The 25728-nt window shown below is 47.0% G+C and overlaps 1 protein-coding gene across 1 annotated transcript in view; it reads right to left on the bottom strand.

The window, feature by feature from the left end:
* ADAMTS3 (ADAM metallopeptidase with thrombospondin type 1 motif 3) overlaps positions 1-25728 on the bottom strand; it is a 123600-nt gene that overhangs the window by 66240 nt on the left and 31632 nt on the right. The window contains exon 4 of the mRNA XM_044428949.1: positions 10750-10906. Within this exon, the coding sequence (XP_044284884.1) occupies positions 10750-10906 (157 nt within the window). The remainder of the gene's footprint in view (positions 1-10749; positions 10907-25728) is intronic.

Genomic DNA, 25728 nt, shown 5'->3' with positions numbered 1-25728 from the left:
ATGATTCCCATGGAGCACATGAGTCATTTCCGTGCAGATTCCCACTGCCTCCGATCGCTCAGTGCTGTGTGTCATGTTCAGGAGGAAAAGCACTGCCCCCTGCCCAACACGCAGGGGGTGATCTGCAAGAGGGGTTGTGGGAGAAACTAAAATGTCGAGCGGGCATCTCTTCCCAGAGAGAGCTGAGGGCGCATGGCCTAGTGACGTAAGGCGGAGGGGAATCTGTGCGGGAAATGCAGGGCTGGACTCAGTGGTGTCACGCTGCAGTCCCCACGTCATGGGGTCATGCCCCACAGGTCCTTCGGATCTGCCCCAGAGGGCTGGGAAAGCCTCCAGAGCACATTTTTAGACACTGCAGCGGATTAGAGGTAGGAGGAGAGCAGCGGTTTAATGGAGCCAGGGTCACAGGGATACGGCTGAGGAACATTTTGCTTCGCAGAGAGGCCACCTCTTCTTCAAGGGAACACACTTCAGCCCTTGGGATCTTACTGTTCCCATGGGTGCAGCTGCAGCCGTCACAGCGGTTGCAATGAGGCCGGGGAAGCAGAATGAATTTTCCCAGCAACAGTATCTCAGTCCCTCTTGCAAGATGACGTATCTTGGGCTGGCTTGCTTGTGAATGAGCTGTGGAGAGCTGGGAGCGTCATCATTCTCACTCACCCTAGAGGGCAAGACACAGGATGATGAACTTCGGTTACATATACCAGGTGCAGGCTAGACATGAGGGAGAATGTCCCGACTGTGGAAGCAGCACTAACCTGCCCAAAGAGGTCTTGTGCTCTTCCACACTAGCGTCTTTCAAGAAGCAATTGGACAGTTACCTGATTGGGGTGGTGTAATGGCAGCCCAGCACTAGCAGGGGTCTGGACTTGATGACCTTCCTGGCCCCTTCCGACTCAGTTGCTCTGTGATTCTGTGCCTTGTTCCTCTGCAGTTGAAAATTGCTAGCACGGGTTTGTTGATGTGGATGTAGCTATTTTGGAATCTGCTCAGGTTCATGGCTCTGAGGATTGTTCCCGTGAGCCTCTCTCTTCGAAAATGGCCATGGACCAGAGGAATGAAGGAGACACAATGCTAGCAGCAACTGTGTTTAATCTTCTCTGTTTGGGGATGCAGAGAGCTGCTCAGCTTTGATCTGAGAGATCCTTGTGAAGCAGAGGTGTTCAGGCAAACCTTTCTACCCACTGAGGGCTGGGGGGTGGTGGTACTAGGCCTCTATATGTGTGTGTGTGTGTGTGGGGGGGAGCTAGCACACACCCGCCACCCCTCCACCAACCAGGCAGTGGCTGAGAATAAAATATATACCTAAGTGTGTATCTATACACACAAAATAAAATATATTCCGATGTACAGTGTGGTGTTGGGCTGAGAGTGTTGTGTTGGCCTCAGGAGATCCCGGTTCAGGTTCCTCACTTGGACATGAAGCCAACAGGGTAACTTGGAGCCATTTAGGGTTGGGATGAAACTCAGATTTGTACCTTGCAGATTTTCTGGGCTGCAATTTTCATGAACCCCAAACAGCATGGGGTTAGTGTGTTTGGCCCAACACACTGGCACCAAGTTGTCTACCTGAGAGATGAAAGCTACAGAGAATTAAATTCGTGGAGATGCTCCCATTTCTGTAATACCTCCTTTGGATTTGAAATTAATATTATTTTATTTGCATGGCAAGAGGGGGATATGCCTATGATCCACATCCAAACAGTCTCAGGTCCCCTATGAACAAAGCAACAATGAAATAAAAGTGAAGGGATTCCAAGCTGACTGAATAAGAACTGGAGCTCCTAAAGATGCATGGGAAATGCACTCCATCAAGTTTTTAATATATTTATCCAATTTGTTCCTCCAGGACAAAAAAATGGAGGGCTTCAGTTTACATTCACAAATCCAAACCTTTCCAATCTTGCAATGCTTTTGACCAAAGAACTAAATGGCAAGGGTATTCTTTTGATTGCATGCACACCTTTGTAAAACATTCAGAGAAAAATGCATAGATTTCCAAAGTGGGCACCAACATGTTTAATCCATAGCTGCATGCTTCCTAAACTCTGTACATCTGCACGTGTCCATTATAAAAATGTGTACAAAGGTCTATAACTGAGCTTTAAAAAACAAAAACATGCAAACTCATGTAGAAGCCAGGTGGAAAATCTTGACCTTAAAAAGCAGCCATCTCAGCAAAATGAAGATTGGCAGATGTATCTTCATCTTGAGTTCACAAGAAAGACCTCTAAGAGGGATGGGAGCATCAACTCTTGCCTGTCTATTGAAATACAGTAGCTAAAATTGAAATGCAGTAACTCCAAAGAGCACAGGAGCTGCGGTACAACTAGAGGAATTTTTGCAAAGCTCAGCTGATTTGTATGAGTTTGTTTTTTGTTTTTGTAATGCTGAACATTTTGACAAGTTTCCAGTCTGTAAAGTGAAGGGAAATACGCAGTCAACTGCATTAGCAATCCTACCATCTCCAGTGGCGACAGAAAACTCACTTTTGGATACTTTTGCTGTACGCAAATATTTGCATGTGGAAAAAATTGTAGTGAGAAGCCACAAAATACTACCCGGCTAGTGGAAACGATGTCTCTTCTCCTTTTGGCACCAGATTAGCTTTCGCTTGCAAATCTCTCTCCATCGGAAAGAAAATGCCCCACATTCTCTAGCACTCTGAGGACAGAGATGTTTGAAGATTTCTTTTGGTCTGCATTTCAGAGCAAACTGACCTGTTCCATTTCAGTCCTCTGCCTGGATTTATGTACAGTTCAGAATGGCAGGTATCCTTCAAACCATGCGTTTCTCCAAATGTCATGATATAGTCCTCGGACCCAAAAGAACTCTCCATGTGTGTATAAAAATACATGCTTTAAGATAAACCACATTAACAGTGGCAGCCAATGCTTCCTGTCCCATAATGAAGCTCCACTGAACTCAGTCAGCAGTTGGCATCAGAGTTCACTCAGAATGCATGCTTAGTTAGAATATATGTCCAGAAATGCATTAAGATCTATTCAATACTATTCAAATATGATTTTTCATGCCTATTAAAAAAAAGAAAATTCGCAATTTGGTGCTGAAACAGTACAGACATATGAAAGGACACCTGTAAAACTGACATGAACTGATTCATCCTTCCTGGACTCTCATTTCATATGATACATATACCGACATTTAAGATTGAGGATAAAATGGAGAGCAGGAGAAAAATATGTAAGCTGTCCAGACTTACTTGAAAGGAAAAAAAGGTGGGCTATAAATGTGATAAAGAAATGAATTTAAAGAGATAGAAGCAAAAACAAATGTATCTAATCTTTCCATGTGCACCTTTGCGCCTTCTGCTCATGGGAACAGAATGAAATCGGGAGGAATAGGAGAAAGAGAGAGAGAGAGAGAGAGAGAGAGAGAGAGAGAGAGAATTTTCCCAGTGTTTCTGGCAGTGTCCAGATACAAACTGCCCCCATTAGTAGTTCATTTTCTTAGCACAGTGGTGGGCAACCTTTTCTGCCATCTCTCACGGATATCCTGGCCAGGACAGGATGATGCAGTGAGTACAACCAAACTCAGCCGTGCGCAGAACCTGGGGTGCATCTCATGCGACAGAACGGAGCACAGTTCTGAACACACACGTGTGCCGTTTGTTCCGGAGTTTGGAGGCTACGCTGCACTTGGATGCATGCACAGCGTGGAGCTGGAGGGGGCTTTGCAGACAATCCGGATGGACAGAAAGACCAACCAGTGAGTCCTAGAGCAAATCAAGCCAGGACTTTCCCCGGAAGCAAGAATGACCACGCTGAGGCGGTCGTACTTCGGGCACATCACGAGAAGGCAAGGCTGCCTGGAGGAGACCATCCTGCCAGGGAAAGTCGGAAGCAGTAGAAGAAAAGGCAGACGAAATAAGAGATGGAAGGACGCCATCAAGGAAGCCACAGCCGAGCAGGATTGTCACGAATAGGACATTTTGGAAAGCTTCATTCAGAGGGCTGGAGATGCCTTGACAGAGCGTAGCAACAGCATCCTGTGCTTGCCCTGAGCTTTTTATCTGGGGTCTGTCTCTGTATTTTGCCCATTTGTACTGGCTATTGTCACAAAAAACCTTCTTGCCATTTCGTTAATGGACAATATCCAATAGCACCAGCACCCCAGTGAGGGTGATAAATAAGGGTAACTTAGAAGTGAGCTTGTACTGTTCTCTTTCGGGAACTTCAAATGGCACTAGGTTAGAGACAGCAAAGCAAGGTAAGGGGAACTTCACCAGCCCTGCTGAAAGCATAATTTTTCCCCTTCCCTGTCCACCCCTTTTTCCTTGTCTGCCTGTGCTTAAGCCACTGACAGCCTTTCCTGGCTGAGGAATGAGATAAAAATACTGCAAACCATAAATTATTATTTATAAAGAATAAATAAGAAATACTTGTCACATCCATATGTATTTTGTGTATGCAAAATGCATGTGTATTTTAAGTATAGGCCACTGCTTTGATTTTACCTTATTTTTATTAATTGCATCTGTGGTACTTTGACACAAAGAGAGAGAGAGAGAGGGAGAGAATAAAAATACTAAGATGCTGAATAAATACAAAATTAGGGGTAGAGAGAGGCCACTAAGAAACGCACACTGGCAACTGGCTGTCCTTCTCTGCAAAGCTGAATTAAAATTGCACACTGAAGGAAGCAGAAAGCAGAGCCTTGGCTGAAAAAATCTCTTTCATGGAAGAGTTTTTAAGCAAATACTTTCCGTGACTTCCAAGAACAAGTCGACCCAACATGAACTCATTTCAGCTCCTCTTTAGGTCAGACACTGCCTTCTTGGGTTCTGCTCGTTCTTTTTTCCAGCTTTTTTTTTTTTTTTAACAGACGCTGAAATTTTCCCAGTAAAGCAGTGGAACTGTGAGCACACGTGAGAGACACGCTTTGCGTTTCCTTTTATGATGAATTTAGTCTCTCCCACCTGGGCTGCACGGTTCTGACTCACCAGCCTGTTTGTTTGGAGCGGCCTCATATTTATTTATGGAGAAGGGCTGCCTGGTTCTTTGGCTCCCCACCCGGAGGGAAGGAACTTTCCGGCAAGGGCTCTTGTTCCCTTACGTGCAGGATCAGGCGGACATGCAGGGAAACTGCTTGGCACTTCTGCTCTCCTTTCGGCTTTCCTTGCCAGGCTGAACTCGTGCCACCTACCGCGCTTCCTCCACAAACTAGTGCAGTGAGCACACAAAACTCAAGCGCTGTGGCACAAGGCTAGCGCAAAACCTTAGCACGGGTCCAGAGGTGCTCTGAGAAGGTGGGATGTGCTGCCTTGGCCAGACTCTGCCCACGGAGGTGTCCTTTTCACACTCTTGGTGTGTCGGGAGCGAAAGCTCTGCCAGAATCTGGCTGCTGAAAGCTTGATACTTCAGGAGTAGCTTTAGACTGAAGATGGCCTTCCTGATCCGATCAGATTGCCCCCGTGGTTTCTTGGCAGTTGTCCGGTGGCAGCAAAGAAGGCACACTGCACTTGGGAACAACGTTGGAGGTGATGTGCTAATGTTTTGGGTGTAGCAAGACACACACGTGGATGGTGGCACTGAATCCGGGATTGACACACAACTGTCTGGCCTCGCTTTGAAAGAGACACAAGCCTGGCAGGTTCCTAGTGTTTGACCTGAAGGATTTACAAACCTAGCAATACTTTGAAAGAAGTATTGAAAGAAAGGAGGAGGAAACTAGAAAAATGCAGCAGGCTAAGTCCAGCCAAATCACATGCAATAAATCAGTTTGTTTCTTAAAAGTTTATATCTCCACAGCATAGAGAGCGACAGTGACATGGCCATTCACGCAGCCCTGAGCTTTCTGAAAGCAGCAGAAGTCCAAGGCCAAAGGTGTGTGCCGTTATGTTCTCTCCAGGAGCTACCTTAATCCAACAGCGAACCGCGTCCCTTCTTGGCAGTTACACTAATGGCTCAATATGTAATCAACTCTCAGATCAGTAAGTGGATTGGCAAGAGGCCAGGTAGGGGACTCCCACTCACTCCTCCTCAGGTGATTTGGTTTCCTTAGTTACAGCAACCGCTAGAGTATCCCAACACTAAGCCAATCACATAGCTCTCCACCTGATGAATACCAAATCTTCTTAGGATGGATTTACTCCCTAGACTCTTTAAAAATGCAAGGCAAGCTGAGTCTCCACCACTGCCGTGCACCATGACACTGCATGGACAGGTTTCATTTGTGTGAGCATCGTGCCAGGATGGCGCCAGGATGTCATGAGGTGTCAGAGGTACAGCATGGCGTGCTTGACACAGACCGGATCATCCAGTGGACAAGCCAGCCTACAGTCGCTCAGTGGCGTTGCTCGGCTGTGCCAGGTAGCCTAGGCTGAGAGACGGTGGCTAACCCAAACTCAACGACTAAGCTTCATGGCTGAATGGGACCCAGGACCCAGATGTCCCAACTCCCAGGCCAACACCCTCACCACCTTGGTGCCTGCCCCAGTCCATACAAAGCCCTATCTGGACTGGGATGAAGACCACTCTCTCCTCTCTGAGCCTATCCAAGTTTTGAGATCTTCAGAAAAGGCCCTTCGTTGGGTCCCACTGCCTTCAGAGCCATGTTTAGTGGCAACACAAGAGAGGGCCTTCTTGCTGTCTGCCCCTCAACTGTGGAACTCCCTCTTCTCCCAATTTCCCCTGGCAGGCAAAGACTTCTTCATGCTTTGGCATCTGGGTCAGTCTGCTGGCTTGGGTGAGGTTAAAGTTGCTTTTAAAAGCCGTTTCCAACGTGCTTGTTTTGGTATTGTATTAACCAAGTTCATACTTAATTTCTATGATCCTCAGCTGCTCTGAATGCCATGTCCTTTGCAGAAGGGGGAGGGGGTAAAAATCCCAGCAGACGAAGGGATGGACAGATTTACTTTGGTGCTTGGTTGTCTGTTGGGTGAACCAACGGAGAGCCGATCCACAGAACACCAAACGGTGCTCAGCCATTTCCTCCAGCTCTGTCCCTTCTCAGGGCTGTCACCTGCCAGCCACCCTCTGCAGCTGCACAATTGCCAAAAATCAAGACAACTCTACATGTGTCTGACGCTGGCTGGAGCCATATTTCGAGGCATGGGAGAGCTCCCAGATGCAAGATACCTTCACATCCTTTGAGATCCTCCTCATTCCTGCCCCCTCTCTCCTTCCTGCTGTTTCAATCAGTTTTGCTGCAGAGCCACTTGACTGAAATTTTGGTGTCCCTCAGCTTCCCTTTTCCCAACCCTAAGGCACCATCCTTTTACTATACTCCTGAACCCCGAAACTCAGAGGCTCACAGTCATCCTAGGCAGAGCAAGAAGAGCAATGGGGTTCATCTTCATCTCCCTATCTTCTTGCCTCACCTATTGCACCAGCCTTCCTTTTTCCCACCTAGCTGGAATATTCCAGAGGGGGAGAGAAAGAGGTTGGAGGCCTTTCTAGCCTCTTCTCCTCTCTGCCCACTGAAACATGTGCTTTTCCACCTCTCTGCAATTGCTTTCTTGACCTCAAAGAGCCACCAACATAATTCTTTCTCTGCCTGTTGTCAGGGGAAGGGGGTGAGAGGAACTTTTCTCAGCTCCAGCCTCAGATCTGGGAATCTAAATTATCTTAAGGTCTTTAGAAACTATCTGCAGGTCATAGGTTTGCTATCTACATTTAGCCTGTCCCAAACTCTGAGTTATTTTTCCAAGTTAGAGTCAGTGCCAATTGTTAGAGTCAGCACAGCGTAGGACCACAAGGTTGGTGGCCGGTTTGCAGGGGATGCCGTATGAGGCGAGACTGAGGGAACTGGGTCTCTTCAGCCTGGAGAAGAGGAGACTCGGAGGGGATCTGTTGGTGACATACAGGTGTGTGAGTGGGTGTCACACGGAGGTGGGTAGAGACCTGTTCTCCCCTGCAGAGGAGGGCAGAACGCGCTCCAATGGAGCAAAGCTCAGGGAAGCAAGGTTCCATTTGGATGCCAGGAAGCACTTCCTGACAGTTGGGACCCCGAAGGTGTGGAATGGGCTTCCACGGGAGGTGGCTGAGGCCCCATTGGTGAGAGTGTTCAAGGATACGCTGGACGTGCACATGGTGGGCATGTCGTGAGGGGAGCCGGCTGGAGCTGGGGGTCAGACTAGATGGCCCAGGAGACCCCTTCTTACTCGCTCTGTTTCTATGTTTCTAAGTTCATATAACAATTAATAGGCCCTTTGCTGCACATTTCTCCTAGCACACACCTTTTGTATGCAATGTTGCATAATATACACAATTTGTAATGTTCTTTTCATGGACATATGTATTTTGTGTAGACATTATTCTCTACCATACATTGTTGTATGGATCAAACAAATGGAGAACTCCATTGTAAAATGTGGAGACTTGCAAATTTTGTAGGATAGCTGAAATTTGCTGTTTCTGGTTTGAAAATGGTAAATCAAGTATGTTCAATTTCTCCCACATCACTATCTAAGATGTATTGCCTTTTCTGAGGCTGCTGGAATGTGTAGCGGGAGCTCCCATGAACATTTGAAAAGAGAAAAAAAATTGTTTGTATATCACTCACTCAGTCTTCCAAGCATCCGTAAGTAAAGTGTATTTCTTTTTAAAGACGAGGGAGGAGATAAGATCTTGAAGATTAGAGTTAGCAGTTCTGTTTTTGTGATGATTCAACTACCTTGTGCTTATATCTAAATATAACCAGGCAAAGCAATTACCCCAAGAAAACTATAGACTCATGCAGTGAGGGAAAGTACACACAGCAAGTGAAAACCATGGCTCTGGGACCCATGCATTACATTCAGGATGAACCAGGTTTATTCCCTGCACCTCCTGGCAGAGAAAGAAGAAAGCCTTGGCTAAAACCTGGAGAGCTGCTAGCTTGACCAATGGTCCAACTCCATATAATGCAGCAGTCTACTTCCCTTCATTCTGTCTCTGCATGAGTGGGAGTGGGAGTCCAAGCTAGAGCATCAAATAAGTTACCAAGTGACATGAGCCAGGGGGTCCTCCCTTCACACACTCAAAGCCACAGCCCTTTTTTTGCAAAATGTTCTTTAATGGCCAATGTATTTTCCAGAAGCACAAACACCCAAAACGAATCTCTGAGCATGCACAAAATGGATTGTTGGACCAATCTAGTATTCATCTTCAAGAACACATGCCTGGACCCCATCCCTTCTGGAGGGGCCTTCTGAAATCGAGTACACCTCCTTTTTGTATGGCAACCCTCTAATTGGCCTACTCTCCTCTACCAACCTTACCTCCTGGGATGGAGAACCATATCCACCTCATCTGTCTCTGAGAATCTCCCCTGCTGATTTTGGTTGTTTGCAGAGGCTGCCTGCCTACCTGGAGAGCTTGGAGTTGAGATAAACATCTCAGCTTCTCTCATCTCAGCATCTGGAACCGGCCCACATTCTGAGACCCCTCCTGTTCCTCCTCCTCCTCTTCTGAATCCCAATCATCAGGTCTTGAGAATGCACACCAAGAACAACTGTCTTTCTCACTCCCAACACAAAGGAAAAGTTAATCAGTTGGACTTGCTGCCATCACAGAGAACTGCATGCCAAGCTCAGCACTAGTGGGCACAAGGGCAAATTTGGGGATTGGCGACTGCTTTAGCCATCCATCTCTCAGGTGAAAAGTAACGGACTCTCATGGGCTAATGACATGGACCACAAGGCTGTGTAGGTGAACACGGATCCCGCTGGGACATAACCCCCACTGGTTTTGCCACGGAGCTCTTAAACAAGCAATGGTATTTCCTGAGGCTATACAAGATGATTCTCTTCAGTCACTCTGGGAACCACCAGTATGAACGTACCTATCTCTACTGAAATCAGCAAAATATCAACCTTTGACATATGAACATTAAAAAAGCCCTCATGGATAAATCCATACATCAAATAGGCCTTTTCACTTCAAATCATTCAATCTCAGCGCAGGAAGCTCTCTGAGAGTATCTTGTCCAATCCAGTATGCCAAGGAGAATCTTGCCAGAACAGTATCCCTGTCAGAAGGCTCTCTAGCCCCTGTTTGGATGCCTCAGTGAAGACCATCTCAGCACCTCCCAAAGCAATCCATTGTAGGACTGATCTAATTAGCAAACTACTCTTTTTGCAGTCCCACCTAGTTCAGGTCCTGCCCTGTGCAGCAACAAACGAAGCCAACCCCATCTTCTGTGTGACAGCCCTTCAGAAGTTTGAAAACATCTGTCACATGTTCCCTGCATTTTCTCCAGGCTAAACATGTCACTTAACATCAACATTTTGGAACAATGTGACATCCTTTGAAGATTTCAGTTCATAGAGTATATTCTGTAGTATCTTCAACAGTTATAGAAGACTTGATCCTACATGAACTAATTGTATACCACTGGGCAAATAGAATTCCCAAAGATGAATTTTAGGCTAATTTTAGATTTTCGTCAGACCAATCCCTCATAATAGTCTTGGCTTGGAATCTGCAAATCCAGCCCCCAACTCTACCTCCACTCTTGGCAATGTGCCACCCAAGATCTTTTCCTTAATAGTTGCTTAAATTCCTGCAAAAGCTAAAGAAAATAAATCTCAGATATGCTGACTAACTGTTATAATCCTATACACACTAACCTGGGAGTAAACCCTACTAAACTCAGTGGGATTTACTTCTCAGTAGAATTTTATAGGGTTGAGCTATTAATAATGGTGGACTATCTTTCTCCAAAAAAAATGAGTTGAAAAAAGTTAAATGGAAGTAAGTGCTCAGTGGGGTAGAAAATTCAAGGAAGCATAGAGATGGGTCATACCTTCGCTTTGGAAGTCTGGGAACGTATCTGTTGGATCCTGTGCCACCGCTGACCTCCTATACACCACGTGAAGCCTTCCTCTCTCTTCATCCATTTGTTTCCCTTTCTCCAAAGGCTCAATGAAATATTCATCTTCACCTGTCTTTATCATGCCAGCCTAATCAGAGAGGAAAAAGGGAGAGGACAAAAAGCACGTGAAGAAACCCTTCTGGACTCAGTGCAGTTCGGTTCACTCAATGGTTAGCAAGTGTTTGCAGTGTAACTTCCTCGTTCCCTTCAAACGGCATTTTTGAGCTAATCGAGGGCACCCCAACTTTGTAGTAGAGAAACAAATTAGCATGTGTGTTCTTGCTTACATCCTAAGTAGTTAGGGTTGGGAATACTCAGAGTCATTTCATTTGAGCTCAGCTGACTGTTGGCATCTTTCCAACTCAATAGAAGAAAGCACGCTGAGTTAGGAAGGGGGAATCAGCAGCTTCTGTGAAAGTCCTCAAGCTGTTTGCAGAAATCGGCAGACAAGAACTAGGGTTTCTCTACCGACCATTGCAATTTGTGCAAATTGGGCCGACTCATTAGATTTTATTTATTTATTTATTTATTTATTAAAACATTTTTATGCCGCCCCATTCGCCGAAGCCTCGGGGCAGCTTACAACAATAAGTTAAAAAATAATTATAACATTAAATTAAAAAACATAAACATTAAATTACAAATACAAAATACCAATATAAAATAAGCTGCCCTGGCCAGATAAAATCCAATAATATTAACAATTAAAATGCTGCTTAAATAAAAAGGTCTTCGCCTGGCGCCGAAAAACAAATAACGACGGCGCCAGGAGGACCTCTCTGGGGAGCGCATTCCATAGATTGGGCGCCACCGCTGAGAAAGCCCTCCTCTGAGTAACCACCCTCCTAATTTCCTTCACTGAGGGCTCCAGGAGGAGGGCCTCTCCTGCAGATCTCAAGGGGCGGGTGGGCATTGTTGTTCCTCTAGATTTTCTCTAGCTTAATAATCATCAACCAGCCTTGCTTGAAAGGTTTTAGCACAAGAAGAATAGACTGCTCCAGTGAGTCCATCACTATTTTCTAAATCAGGGTCCTTGCATTAGATTTCCCTGTTTTTACTCCTTTGCATTATTCCCAATGCCATTATATAGCCCTGGGTGTGGCATGATATTCCTTTGGGAAATATTTCCCAAATTCGATTGATTATAAAACATAGCAACTTCCAGCAAGTTGCTCATTTCAGATTTACCTGTTTTGAGTTCTGTACTGCAATTGCACAAGTTAAGGCTTCATTTCACAGTTTGCACAAATCTATCTTGCATGATATGTTTCAAAATGTGGAAATCGTGGCCCATTTTTAAAGAGGAAGAGTAACTCATGGTAGGTCATGTTATTGCAGGGCTACTGGAATGGCATTCATAGGGCCAAACTGAGAAAGTTGATTAATTTTTCATCCCCGTTAGATTCCTTATGCATTCCTAAATCAGAGGCCTGTTTAGTGAAAGAAGCATTAGAGAAGGCTGGAGAAACCGAAAAGCATCTGCCCTTGGAATCTCAAATGCTGAGAATGAGGATAATTGTTTTTATACCAGGGAGGAGAAAGCTGGCCAGCTTGGGGAATCGTGGAACTTCATTTCAAGGGGCCACCCTTTACCCCTCCGCCTTAGGCAGCTTAGGTACATTCCTTGCTTTTGGCGATCCTGAGAGAGCTGTGCTCAGTTGGGCCAAGAAACCCCAACTTCAAGTTCAGGATGATGGGATCTGAGCTACCAGTGACTGAGCAAGACAGAGGTGGATCGCTTGAGGAAACTGGCAGCCCAACACTTAGCTGCTATGAAGAAGGCAGATGCCATGCTAGGCATAAGTAGGAATGGAACAGAAAACAGAGCTGTCGGAATCTTATTCCCCTTATGCAAATCTTTGGTGCGGCAGCACTTGGAATATTGCGATCAGTTCCGGTGGCCTTACCTAAAAAGGGCATTTACTGAATTGGAAAAAGGATAGAGATGGGCAAGTAAAATGGAGCAGCTCTCCTGTGAGTGGTTAAGACAACTGTGATGTCTGGCTTTGAAAAATGGCAAGGGGAGGGGTGTTTGAAATAATGCATGGTGTGGAAAAAGTAGTAAGGGAGGCACTTTTCTCCCTCTCCCAAAACACTCGAATCTGGGCTCCTGCCGTGAAGCTGCCTGATGGAAGGTTTGGGACAGATTGAAGGAAGCACTTCTTTGTGGGGTGTATAGGTAAAACGATGGGATTTCCTGGCATGTGGAGTGGCGGCGGCTGCCAGCCTGGATGGCTCTAAAAGGGGATGGGGCAGGTCCATGGCTGTGCGCTTCCTCCTTCACCCTAGGAGTGCCCGCACGCACCAGTTGCTGGGGAGGTTTGGCAGGAGGAGGTCTTGCACCCACCCTGCTTGGGGGATCCAGTGGGCAGCTGGTTTGCTTCCGTGTCTGCAGAGGGCTGGAGTAGATGGACCCCTGGGTCTGATCCAGCAAGGCTTTGCTGACGCTCTTGGGTTCTTAATTCACTGTTCATCTCCCTTTTGAGTTTCTTTCTTTCTTTCAAGCAAAGTAACCCCAGCTTACAATTGTTTGCTTAAAGGAAATGAATAAATAAATGCAATTAGCCTTTCTAACCTTTCTTGGCTCTTCAAAGGTACTTGCCAAGTAAGGTCTGGGACTTCAGCACCTCTTGGAATGCCTCTCCTGGACCATGTGATCTGCAAAAGGGCCCTCCTGCCTGCCGCCTCCAAGGGAAATCTGGAAAGAGGCAACAAGGAAGACATTCCCAGTTATGGAATTGTCTCCCTGACTGCTCTTGAGAAGGCCAGATCCTGAAGATGAAACTCAAATACTTTGGCCACCGAATGAGAAGGAAGGACTCCCTGGAGAAGAGCCTAATGCTGGGACAAATTGACAGGAAAAGAAGAAGGGGGCGGCAGAGGATGAGGTGGCTGGATGGAGTCACTGAAGCAGTTGGTGTGAGCTTGAGTGGACTCCGGGGGATGGTGGAGGACAGGAAGGCCAGGAGGAATGCTGTCCATGGGGTCGCGATGGGTCGGACATGACTTTGTGACTAGCAACAACAACAACAACTCCCAGCTGTGGCCTTCCAGGTGCCAACTTTGTCATCTTTTAAGCATCAGATTAAATTTGCCCTCCATACCCTGACATTTAATGGCATTTATTTGGTATGTGATGGGTTAGGCCTGCTGTTTTAACTGGGTCTAGTTCTAATGGGGTGAGTGTGTGTGTGTGTGTGTGTGTGTGTGTTTTTACTAGTATTTTAAATCTTTTTATGGAGTCGTCCCTGGCCATGCTGCCGCTTATGTTTCCTGGGGAGCGCACGGGTGCCGCCATTGAGGTGGTTATGGGCAGGGGACGTAACAGCGTTGGGAGCTTAACGTGTCCGCATAGAAGAAGGAGGGACAGATGGCTGACACCTGTCCCTACTTCTGGTTTTGCTCCCAGCCAGAGGGTGCCAGGGAGTCTCGTCAGTCGCCCCTCCAGCCTGACGGTGCTGTTGCTTAATGCCAGGTCGGTCAATAACAAATCTGCCCTCATCCAGGACCTGATTGTGGATGAGGGGGCCGACCTGGTCTGCATAACGGAGACCTGGGCGGGAGAGGGGGGGGATGTTGCCCTCTCCCAAGTGTGCCTGCCCGGGTATCTGGTCCAGCACTGCTCACGGCTGGAGGGGAGGGGAGGGGGGGTCGCTTTGGTATACCGAGCCTCCATCTCCCTCACGGGACTTCCGGTCCCTTCGAGACCAGGGCTGGAGTGTCTCTATTTGGTGTTGGGCGACCGAGACAGACTGGGGATTCTGTTGGTGTACCGCGCACCCTTCTGCCCAACAGTCTCCCTGCCTGAGCTGACGGAGACTGTCTCGGACCTGGTGTTGAGGACCCCCAGGATGTTGGTCCTGGGGGACTTCAATCTCCATGCCGAGGCTAGTCTGACCGGGGCGGCTCAGGACTTCATGGCCTCCATGACGGCCATGGGGCTGTCTCAACATGTCACCGGCCCCACCCATGAACGGGGACACACTCTGGACCTGGTTTTCTCGACGGGGCAGGAAGAGGGTGGTCTGAGGGTGAGTAATTTATGCTTGACTCCCCTGTCATGGTCAGATCACTTCCTGGTGAGATTTATGCTCGAGAGCGACTTCTCCCTCTGTAAGGGTGCGGACCCGATTATGTGGGTCCTCCCCCGGAGCCGGATGGATCCAGAAGGATTCCTGAAGGCCCTGGGGGAGTTTCCGGCTGACAAGACGGGTGCTCCTGTCGAGGCTCTGGTCGAACTGTGGAATGGGGAGATGACCAGGGCTGTAGACACGATCGCTCCTAAGCGTCCTCTCCCACCGGGCAGAGCCCGCTCTTCCCCTTGGTATACTCCTGAATTGAGGGCGATGAAGCAGGTTGGGAGACGACTAGAGCGTAGGTGGAGGAAATCACGAGATGAATCTGACCGAACACACTTAAGAGCCCACTATCGGGCCTATGCTGTGGCGGTGAGGGCGGCAAAAAAGAGATTCTTTTCCGCTTCCATTGCCTCCTCACAATGCCGTCCGGCGGAGCTCTTTCGAGTGGTGCAAGGCCTGGTCCGTCCAGGTCCAAAGGAAGACCTGATTCCACCCTCAAAGACCCGCTGTGACGACTTTGCCAGGCATTTCAGGGAGAAAATCGCTCAGATTCGTCACGAGCTGGACACCACTATTGATTCAGAGGTTTCAAAGGAGACACCAATGCTGCCGTCTGGTCCAGATTTATTGGATGAATTTCAGTTATTGCGGCCCGATGATGTGGACAAGGTGCTTGGGCGAGTACGTCCAACCACTTGCCTTTTGGACCCTTGCCCGTCTTGGTTAATAAAGGATTCCAAGCACGGGATTGGAACCTGGATCTTGGAAGTGGTTAACGCTTCTCTGAGGGAGGGTCGGGTGCCGGCCCCTTTGAAGGAGGCGGTAATACGACCGGTCCTGAAGAAGGCGTCACTGGATCCAGAGATGGCCACTAATTATAGACCAGTGGCCAACATCCCGTTTCTGGGCAAGGTGTTAGAACGAGTGGTGGCGGGACAACTCCAAGCACTCTTGGATGAAACTGATTATCTGGACCCATTGCAGTCCGGCTTCAGACCCGGGTACGGTACTGAATCTGCCTTGGTCGCCCTGTATGATGACCTGTGCAGGGAGAAGGACAGGGGGAGTGCGTCCCTGTTGGTTCTGCTGGACCTCTCAGCAGCTTTCGATACCATCGACCATGGTATCCTTCTGGATAGGCTTGCGGGATTGGGGGTTGGAGGCACTGCTTTGCAGTGGTTCCGCTCCTATCTCAATGGCCGGTTCCAGAAGGTGGTGCTGGGGGACTATGGCTCTGCGCCATGGCAGCTATGCCATGGAGTACCGCAGGGGTCCATTTTGTCCCCTTTGCTGTTCAACATATACATGAAACCGCTGGGAGAGGTCATCAGGAGGTGTGGGCTGCGGAACCATCAGTACGCTGATGATACCCAGCTCTACCTCTCGTTTTCCACCAATCCAGGTGAGGCAGTGGCTGTGCTGAACCGGTGCCTGGCCGAGGTAATGGGCTGGATGAGGGCCAATAAACTGAAGCTCAATCCAGACAAGACGGAGGTCCTGTTGGTTGGTGGATCGGGCTTCGGAGAGGGTGAATTGAACCTTGTCCTGAATGGGGTTGCACTCCCTCTTAGGGACAAGGTCCGCAGCTTGGGAGTGCTCCTCGACCCAGAGCTTTCACTGGAAGCTCAGGTAACAGCAGTGGCGAGGAGTGCTTTCCTCCAGCTTCGGCTAATTCATCAGCTGCGCCCCTATCTGGAGAATGACTGCCTTGCGACAGTGACACATGCGTTGGTGACTTCCCGTTTGGACTTCTGCAACGCGCTCTACGTGGGGCTACCCTTGAAGACGGTCCGGATACTTCAATTGGTCCAAAATAGAGCTGCCAGGCTGCTGACGGGGACTGGACGTTATGTTCACATGACTCCAGTTCTCCGTCAGCTTCACTGGCTTCCCATTGAAGTCCGGGCCCAATTCAAGGTGTTGGTTATGACCTATAAAGCCCTAAACGGCTTGGGTCCTGGTTACCTGAAGGAGCGCTTACATCCTTATATGCCCAGCCGCCCCCTGAGATCGGCGGGAGAGGCCCTTCTCCGGGAGCCCTCCATGGAAGAAGTTAGGAGGGTGGTTACTCGGAGGAGGGCTTTCTCAGCGGTGGCGCCTAAGTTATGGAATGCGCTCCCCAGAGAGGTCCGCCTGGCGCCGTCGTTATTTGTTTTTCGGCGCCAGGCAAAGACCTTTTTATTTAAGCAGTATTTTAAATGTTAATATTATTGAATTTTATTTGGCCAGGGCGGCTTGTTTTATAGTGTATATTTGTATTTTATTGTATATATTTTAAAATGTTATTTTAAATTTTTTGTTGTAAGCCGCCCCGAGGCTTCGGCGAATGGGGCGGCATAAAAATGTTTTAATAAATAAATAAATAAATAAATAATGAAAATGTTTTAGGTGTTAAACGGTTTCATATTCTTGTATATTGGACATTTTGGCTGTTTTAATTTGAATCGTGGAATTTTATAGTATTTTTTTTTACTGTATCTTTATTGTATCTTTGGTATTTGATTAATTGTCAAGAACCACCGAGATAGCTTCAGCTATTGGGCCGTATAGAAATAAATAAGTAAACAAATTAGTAGTAATAATTATAATATGATTATCATTGTATACTGTACAGTACTAACGTATTGAGATTAAAAATGGCAATGCAGGATGTAAAAGGCATTTTAAAGATCCGAGTCAGTCAGCAGTGATTCTCCGGGGTCTCTGGACAGGTTTTTCCAGGATATCTACTCCAGTTCCTTTTCATCGCCCATGATGTAACAGAAAAAACAAGGCTGGTCTTCATGCAGAATATGCCTGCCTGCCATTGCTTGGCCCCTTCCCTAGGAGGAGTTAACAGGAATCCCTGGGATCTTTCATTTCAAGGAAGTCCACTTCAAATCACGCCCTCCTTTTTTTCCCCTTCCTTCTAGCCAAAAAGCATTATTAGGCTGGCAAACCTGCAAGCGTCTTGGCACTTGAATCGGCTGTTTTCCTGCCATCTGAAATGGGAGTTTGTGCTTGCAGTTGCTACGTTCCTGACGTCAGATCTTAACTTGGCACTCCTGACAATGTTTAAATATCCCATTTTCAAGCTCTTTGGCTTGAAAGTTGCTGTGTCCAGGTTGGCTTCTCCTTTGCCTTCTACTTCTTTAAAAAGATGGAATGAAAATAGCACAGATATGCTTTATCCAGCTGGTTACCTTCCCCTTTATTTAATTCCAGGGTTGGGGGAGATGGGAAGGGACCATGACTGCACTATACATAAAAGGTGAATATTTTGCCATGGAAAAACACCAATTTTTCAAGAACTAACAGTTATAGTTACTTTAGTTTTTCATCCTGACAATCCCCACCCCCCCATGCCATGCTCAACAAAAGAGGAAACTGTAACAGCTTGATGGAGATTATGTTGTTCTATGGCTTATATTGTTTTATGTTATTTGTATTGCATTTTATTGTTTTGTTTTATACATTGCTGTAAACCACCCAGAGATCCTCAGCTACAGGATAGCACAGGAATGAAATAAAATGAATGAATGGATAGATAGATAGATAGATAGATAGATAGATAGATAGATAGATAAATAAATAAGATGCAGCCTTTTCATTCTCTTAGCCATGTTCAGGAAATCAAAAGCATAATGCAGGTCCGTGTGCTCCGCTGTTGCTCTTGTGCACAAATTTCCTGACTGTTTCCATAGCTGATTTTAATCTGTATATGCAGTTAAATCTGCATATTCTGCTAGACAAGACAAGACAATGCTGGCAAAGTCCCAACAGTTTGATCAAGAAAAAGAAATCTTTGTAAAATATCTAAGAGGCAGTATGTCCTAATGGTTAGTGTGTTGGATGTGGCTTCTAGACCCAGATCATGGCCACAAAGCTCACTGGGTGGCACTCTCAGTCTAGCCTACCTCACAGGGTTGTTGTAAGGATATAATCAGGAGGAGGAATTGTGCATAGAGGTGTTATATATAAGTTGTCTTGGGTCCCTTGCAGGAAAAAAGTGGAGTATAAATCTAACACATTCATGAATGCATTGCTAAAGCTGCCATCTGCTATGCTTTACATCTACATTTCTTTAGCCCAGACGTGTTGCATCTCTTTCAGCCCAAGCCCCGCATTTTGAAGGAGCTCTCGAGGGCTGCATTCAAGGGATGGGTGAGATGGTAGGGGAACCATCGCTTCGGCGAATGGGGCGGCATAAAAATGTTTTAATAAGTAAATAAATAAAAATAAATAAATCACGATGTGGCCTGAGGAACAGGACGGTTGAGCCAGGGGCATCTGACAGCTTCACCTACTGATCCACCCTCCAAAAGGATTTTCTGAATGAGATGTTTTGCTTTGTCCGTTGAAAGGCCAAGATCTCTCCTTGATCATCCTAGAGTGCAGGACATGGAAAAACAGGCTCAGTGACAGGAGGCCAAGCTCCAGCTCAGCATCAGGAAGACCCTACTGACTGCCAGAGAAGTATGACAGCGGAACCCATGAGCCGGGGAGGTGGTGGGCACTCCCACCCTGGAGGCATTCAAGATGCTGGTGGACAGCCCTCCACCAGGGAAGCTCCAACCTGGATCCCTGCACTGAGGTTGGACCCAAAGGCCTTCTTGGCCCCTTCCAACTTCACTATTGTATGATTCAGTGAAAGAAAGCAGAGCTGAGGGCTGATTAAGCCACTCTGAGAAGAGAATTCCTCAGCCTAGATGCCTCTGATGAAAGGGCCCTTTCCACATCTGGAACTGGGATCCAAGGAAGGCTGGGTTTGGCCCCTGGGACTGAAGCCCCCACCCCTACTTAAAGCCAATCAGACTTTCTCACTGCCTTAATTTTGACAGGCAGTCAAGAACTGAGTCCTTCCAAAGGAGATTTTCTAGGTATTTGAGCATCAGAATTTACATCTGCTGCTGTTTTATAGCTTGCTCCATGTCAGCCTTCCCAAACCTGATGCTCTCCAGGTGTGTTCAGATCCCATCAGAACTAGTTGAGATGGCCAATGATTAAGAATTCCAGGAAGTGTAGTCTAGATCAGTCCACAGCATCTGGCAGACCACCAGTTTGGAGAAGGCTGCTATAAGCCGTCTCTTTAACTTGGTTTTATATTGTTTTGTTAGTTGTCTTCAGGTGGAATGCTATGCAGGTGTAGAGAGAAAGCAGTCCGACAACTCCAGCATTCTGCAGTTTCGTGCATGGGATCCTGTATTTATTAGGGGAACTTTCTAATAGAAAGTGGGATGGAAAGTTACAGAAGACAAGCCAGTCTTTCTGATAGCTGAAACTAGCTCTGCCACCCCCAGTCTGGTGCTGGCTAGGGATGATGGCAACTGTAGTCTCACAGATTTGGAAAGCACTGGGTTGCAGAAGGTCAAGCTAGATCGGGGGGGGGGGGGTGTTTTGCAAAAAGCCATAGGCAAATGTGGGGGAAGGTGTTACAAAAAATCAACAGGTTTCTAATGTCAAGGCTGCTGTTTGGTAATTTTATATGAGAGATAAAACAATTTAAAAAAATAGACAAGCAACAAACAAATCTGTGCTGAGATGTCTCCGGATTTTTAAGGTTAATTGTTATTTGTTGTTTGTTTGTTGTTGTTTGTTATTGTTATTTGTTTATTTGCTTTGTAAGCCGCCCCGAGGCTTTTTGTGAATGGGGCGGCATAAAAATGTTCTAAATGAATGAATGAATGAATGAATGAATGAATGAAAGAAAGAAAGAAAGAAAGAAAGAAAGAAGAGTAAAACAGAAAAATAGCAGACATTCATAAAGACCTTGCATGGGAAGCTTCTCTGGCAAATCTGAAAACAGATTAATTTTGCACAGCATATTCCATTCTGGTAGAATTGCTACGGCATCTAATCTGCAGAGGAAACATCACATTATCTTGCATCAAAGATGCACTTCATGAGTCCCTGACAGACAGGCAGGCCCTGATTTCCGGCTATGGAGCTTCAATCAATACAGGATGCGAAGTCCATTAAAGCTGTTAACTCTGCCTTAGTTTAATGGTAGTTTCAGTTACTAATTACTGAAATTAGTATTGTTTTTAATGTTTATTTTATATATTACTGTGATGCGGTGTCTTATTAGGTCATCACTGCCCTGAGACACTGTAAAGGGTGGGATACAAAAATTTTAAATAAGTAAATAAATAGATCTAGTGGGTCAGCAAGAAACCCCTAAAGTATCACCACTCTGCTTTGACTTCCTCACCCAACTTCTTGCTGCAATGATTACTGGGCCTTTTCACCAATGAAGCTTAGATTTCCCATCTTTTCCTGTAGTATTTCTGTAGATACATGTCTGAAAGGTGGTTCCGCTACCTGCTTGAGCCTCAGTTCCATTAGAAAAGGGGTCAGCAGTTACAGAGAAGGGCTCACCTGAGATCTCAATATACAGCACAAGTCTATGCATATTTACCCAGAAGTAAAAGCGGCTGAATTCACTGGCCCTTTCGGCACAATCCTCTCCATGCATGTCAATGCAGGAGTAATTCACATTCCTTTTTGTGCAGAAAGATTCTATATAACCTTGCTTCCTTAATGGGGTAAGATGAGGTCTCCTGTCTGAGAGCAAAATAAATTCTGCAATAGCCACTGCAGGGAGGGATCTAGCCCAAAGCCAACAGTCTTCATTGATCACTGCACTGAAATGGGAGTACAGCCCGACTGACTTTGCAGTAAAAAGGCAATTGGGAAGAAAGCCAACTGTATTCTGCCGTACAAAGTAAAGTAAATGACTGCTTATTCCATCAGGGAGAGATAAGATTACCATTTTGCCTGGTGTTGGTAACACCACACCGCAATTCCTGTGCGCTTTCTGACCTTCCGATAATAGAATTGCAAAGCAACGAAACGGCATGGCGAAGGGCATATCCAGACATGTTACATGGTGCAGCCCCGGGACAGGGGTGCTGTGTCCGATAGGAGGCAAAAGGCCCACCATCTTCGACCTGCCAGGCCTGTGACCCTTGGATCTCACTGCAAAGGAGGTGATCCACGGGCTGCCCTGCTTCACATGCTAAGCTCAACCTGTGGCTTATTAAGTAAGTCACGGATGGAGTCATTAATTCAGTGAGTAATTTGCAAAGCAGACAGACTCTGTAATGCTTTGCACCAAATATGCAGAGCCTCAAATCGCATGGGCAAAAAGAGAACGCCACCTGCAATTGCACAAGCCAGCCTCATGGGCTCATGCAGCTTCCTCTTGCTGGGCGCCCACGCAAAAGCTTGGAGGCAGGTGCAGGACAGAGAGAAAGTGGGACCAAGCCAGAGAAATCCAATGAATTCTCAGCCCCAAGCAGGATTCTTCACGCATTGCTAGCTCAGGGATGGGGCGAACTCTGCTTGATTCCTTCCCCGCAAGCATTTGGGGGCTTCCTCTTGTGTCCGCTCTCCCAAGAGAGCTGGGTCTGCGAATGCTCACTGAGTCCCAGCAGCACTCGCGGCGGCCTTCTTCCACATCATCCTCAGTGACCCCAACAGCCAATGCCACTTGTGCAGCAGCTGAGGGGTGGGCAGCTGCTTTCCTGGCAGGTGCTCAGTGGCAGGCTCCTAGTCTGATGGGATACGAAACCAGGGGGAGCAGCTTGCAGGGGCTATGGGGCTGCTTTGCCTCCAGAGGCCACCTCACCCCCTGTGCTGACCCTCCTGCTGCCACTGCCAAAATACCAGTGCAGCAATGGCCACACCAATGGGGATTTCGCATGGAAGCGCGGCAGATGGGGAACAGCCAGAATCGTGCTGCTGGTGTGTCTTGCTCTCCCGCAAAAGCATCTTTCCTGCAGGCTGCATGCCACCCACCCCTGCACTGAGCCTTCTCCAGCTGCTGAATTCTTGCTGGCTTAAATCTTCTCCAGGGACAGGATGGGCTGAATAGAAGCAACTGAGCAGTTTGGAGAAGTTCTGGGGGACTCCCACTCCTGAGGTGGGTGGGGCCAAAGGTAAAAGGGGCCAGGCCCGTATTTCAGCCTGAACTGTTCCCGCGAGTATTTAGGCTTCGCCAAAGGAATTTCAGTGGTGAAAGCAGGGAATACTTGGAGCTCGGGAGATATGAGTTATAGCGGGGGAAGCGGCATGGATCTCTGCAACAGTGGACTAGGATCCAAGGTGGGCCGCCTACACCTGTACTCTAGATCTATAGGATCCAGCAGGAAGGGTTCTTCACCACCTTTCAGAGCTCTGACAAGAGACCTTCAACCATCACCCCCACCCCCACCACCATCATTGTCCAATAGCTGAAGCTCTCTGTTATCGTATCTTTGTCATCACCAAGCAGCATGTTCTCAGCCAACAGCATTTCAATGCAACCTTGCCTCATCTGCACTTCTCAGACTTCGAAACCAGGATTTTTCTGACATTTGTGAGATATGTGAATCCCTCTGCAAAAGCATACAAAAGTGAGCATTCAAAAACAGTCTCTGTAATAAATGATTTTTGGAAAGAATGCACATAAGGACACTTTATTCAGGGCAAAATTACTTGTAAAACTGAATACACTGGGAAAATGCAGAGAAAATGCATATGCTAAAAATGCAAGATGTGTATATTCAGGAAATTGCATCTTAAGGTAAATACACATTTTGTGACGATTAAAAGAGATAGAGTGATTTGATGTGGAAATGGGGTGGGACAGCCTCAGGACGGGAAAAATAACAACCTAAACAAAATCAAGCCTGCCGTATTTGACCATCCTCGCTTGATAGTAATACTGCTGTTAGTATTGTATACAGTGCAACTGTATTTCAGCTAAATTCTTTCAGCAATTTGATATGACTAACCGCCTAGATTTAAGGACCAAGTTTCAAAGTTTGGAAGAAGCAAAGAGGCAAAAAGTCTGATGAAGCAGCAAAAATAAAGTTTGATGAACAGAAGATACTGAAGTTTGATGAAGCGGCAAAAGAAGCTTTGTTGGTCCGATGGCAATAGCAACAAAAAGCTGGACAGGGAAGAATGCTGACAGGAAGAAAGTGGATGTGTTCAACACATGACGCTCGAGGAGAGCTTTGTGGATACCCTGGACTGACAAGAAGACCAACAAGGGGGTCCTGGATCAAAGCAAGCCAGAGCTCTCCCTAGAAGCAAAAATGACTAAATTGAGGTTGTTGTACTCCAGACGTATCATGAGAAAGCAAGACTCAGCTGAGAAGACAATCATTTTAGGGAGATCAAAGGCATAAGATGGAAGGGAAGATGGAGTATGAGATGGATCGATGCCACAAAGCCTTGAATTTGGAAGAGCTAAACAGCGCTGCCATGGACAGGACATGCTGAAGGGCTTTCATTCCTACGGTCTCCATAAGTTGACTTAACACTTAGTTAAGTGTTAAGTCAACTAAGTTAACTTAGTTAAGTTGACTTAAGTTGACTCCATAAGGTGACTTAACACACAGAGGGAGGAGGAGGAGGAGGAGCAATATATAGAACCCACAGTATGGTAACACCTTTCCTTGGACCAAGCAAAATGACTCTGTGACCTTTTGGTTGGTCCTCAAGGACAGCATCAAAGTCAGGCATGCCTCGGCACCTAAAGGGACCCTTTGCCAGCACCCCCTGGAGTTCCTTTATCATCACTTGCTCTGCTTGTTCAGCTGCCTCCCTTCTTGCTGAGACCACAGTGGTGGCAAGAGGAAGAGCAGGGGCTGTCACTGCTTGCTTGCTGCTTGGGTCTGGTGAGAAAGGCAGTGCAAAGGCAGGGAGGGGGCCTCGCAATGGCGTCTGGACCAGGGACCAGCAAGAACCCAGTGCTGGCATGCTGGTCCCTACCTCTTTCATGGTTTTACTGGCGTTCCAGGACTGAAAGTAATCTCTGATCCAAGGAGCAGTACTCATAATTCTGTTGGGCGATTTTGCAGAGCATCATAAGCAAACTGCTTTGGACAATTGCAGGTGGCTGGTGCTGGAGTTCTGCTTGGCCATCCAGCAAATAGAGGTTCCACTGAAAGGATCAAGAGTTCTGTGTTCCATCAGTTTAATATCCAAGTGCCAGCCAAGCAGACAGCCTTGGCCTGCCAAGACAAACACGGGAGACCTGGCTGAAGGGAGGTGCATCGGTGGTGGTGGTGGGGAGGGCAGGGGTTGCAATTTGTGGAGACAGCCCTCCAGTCTTTAACTTCTTAAAGAGTTGACATAAAATGTGCTTTTATAGGAACGATGCTGCCCAGTCTTAAACACATATTTGAGCGCCAAAAAGACACAGCTACCTTTCACCCTCTCTGTTGGTTTAAGGTGTGTTCGGTTCAATGACTGTGCAGAGCCCGCGTCACAAAATACCTGCCGCTCGCTTTTTAAAGCCCAGAGATGAAAAACGTTCACAGCCGCATCGAACACTGGTCGATTTACTGGGAGGAAAACTGAAAGCCAAGAGGAGGTAACGATGCCCACAGCACATTTCCCTTTGCCTGCCCCCATCAAAACAGTAAGTTGCTTATAGATTTCCTAATTCCATAGCTTAGGGGATGTAGCTTTTGGTGGAGCTTGGAGGTCGGATGGGTGTGGGTTTGGTTGTCCCCCATCACATCCACACTTCTTCCAAGATTTGGAAGCTTCCCCATGCAACAAATTAGAGGATTATCATGAGCTGCGTTGCTCTCATAAGCTAAAATGTCTTCATTAGTACCACCAGAAAGGCAAGAGGCATCAGAAACACGATGGGAAAATGTTCTATCGGGGTTTGTTCTTCTCAGGCATGGCTCAGGAAACCCAGTAGCCTCCAGACATTCTTGGATTGCAACTCCAATCATCTTCGGCCAGTGGGGAAACGGTCAGGGTTGATAGGAGCAGAGGCCAACAGAACTGGGGCACATCAGCTCTTCCGCCCTGCCGTAGGCCATCCAACCAATGCTTTCCCTTTCAG

This window comes from Varanus komodoensis, unplaced genomic scaffold (assembly GCF_004798865.1).
Source record: "Varanus komodoensis strain SLA01 unplaced genomic scaffold, ASM479886v1 scaffold2, whole genome shotgun sequence".
In the NCBI taxonomy this organism is placed as follows: domain Eukaryota; kingdom Metazoa; phylum Chordata; class Lepidosauria; order Squamata; family Varanidae; genus Varanus; species Varanus komodoensis.
The sequence above is the reverse complement of the archived record's forward strand: the minus strand, read 5'-3'. Positions and strand labels throughout refer to the sequence as shown.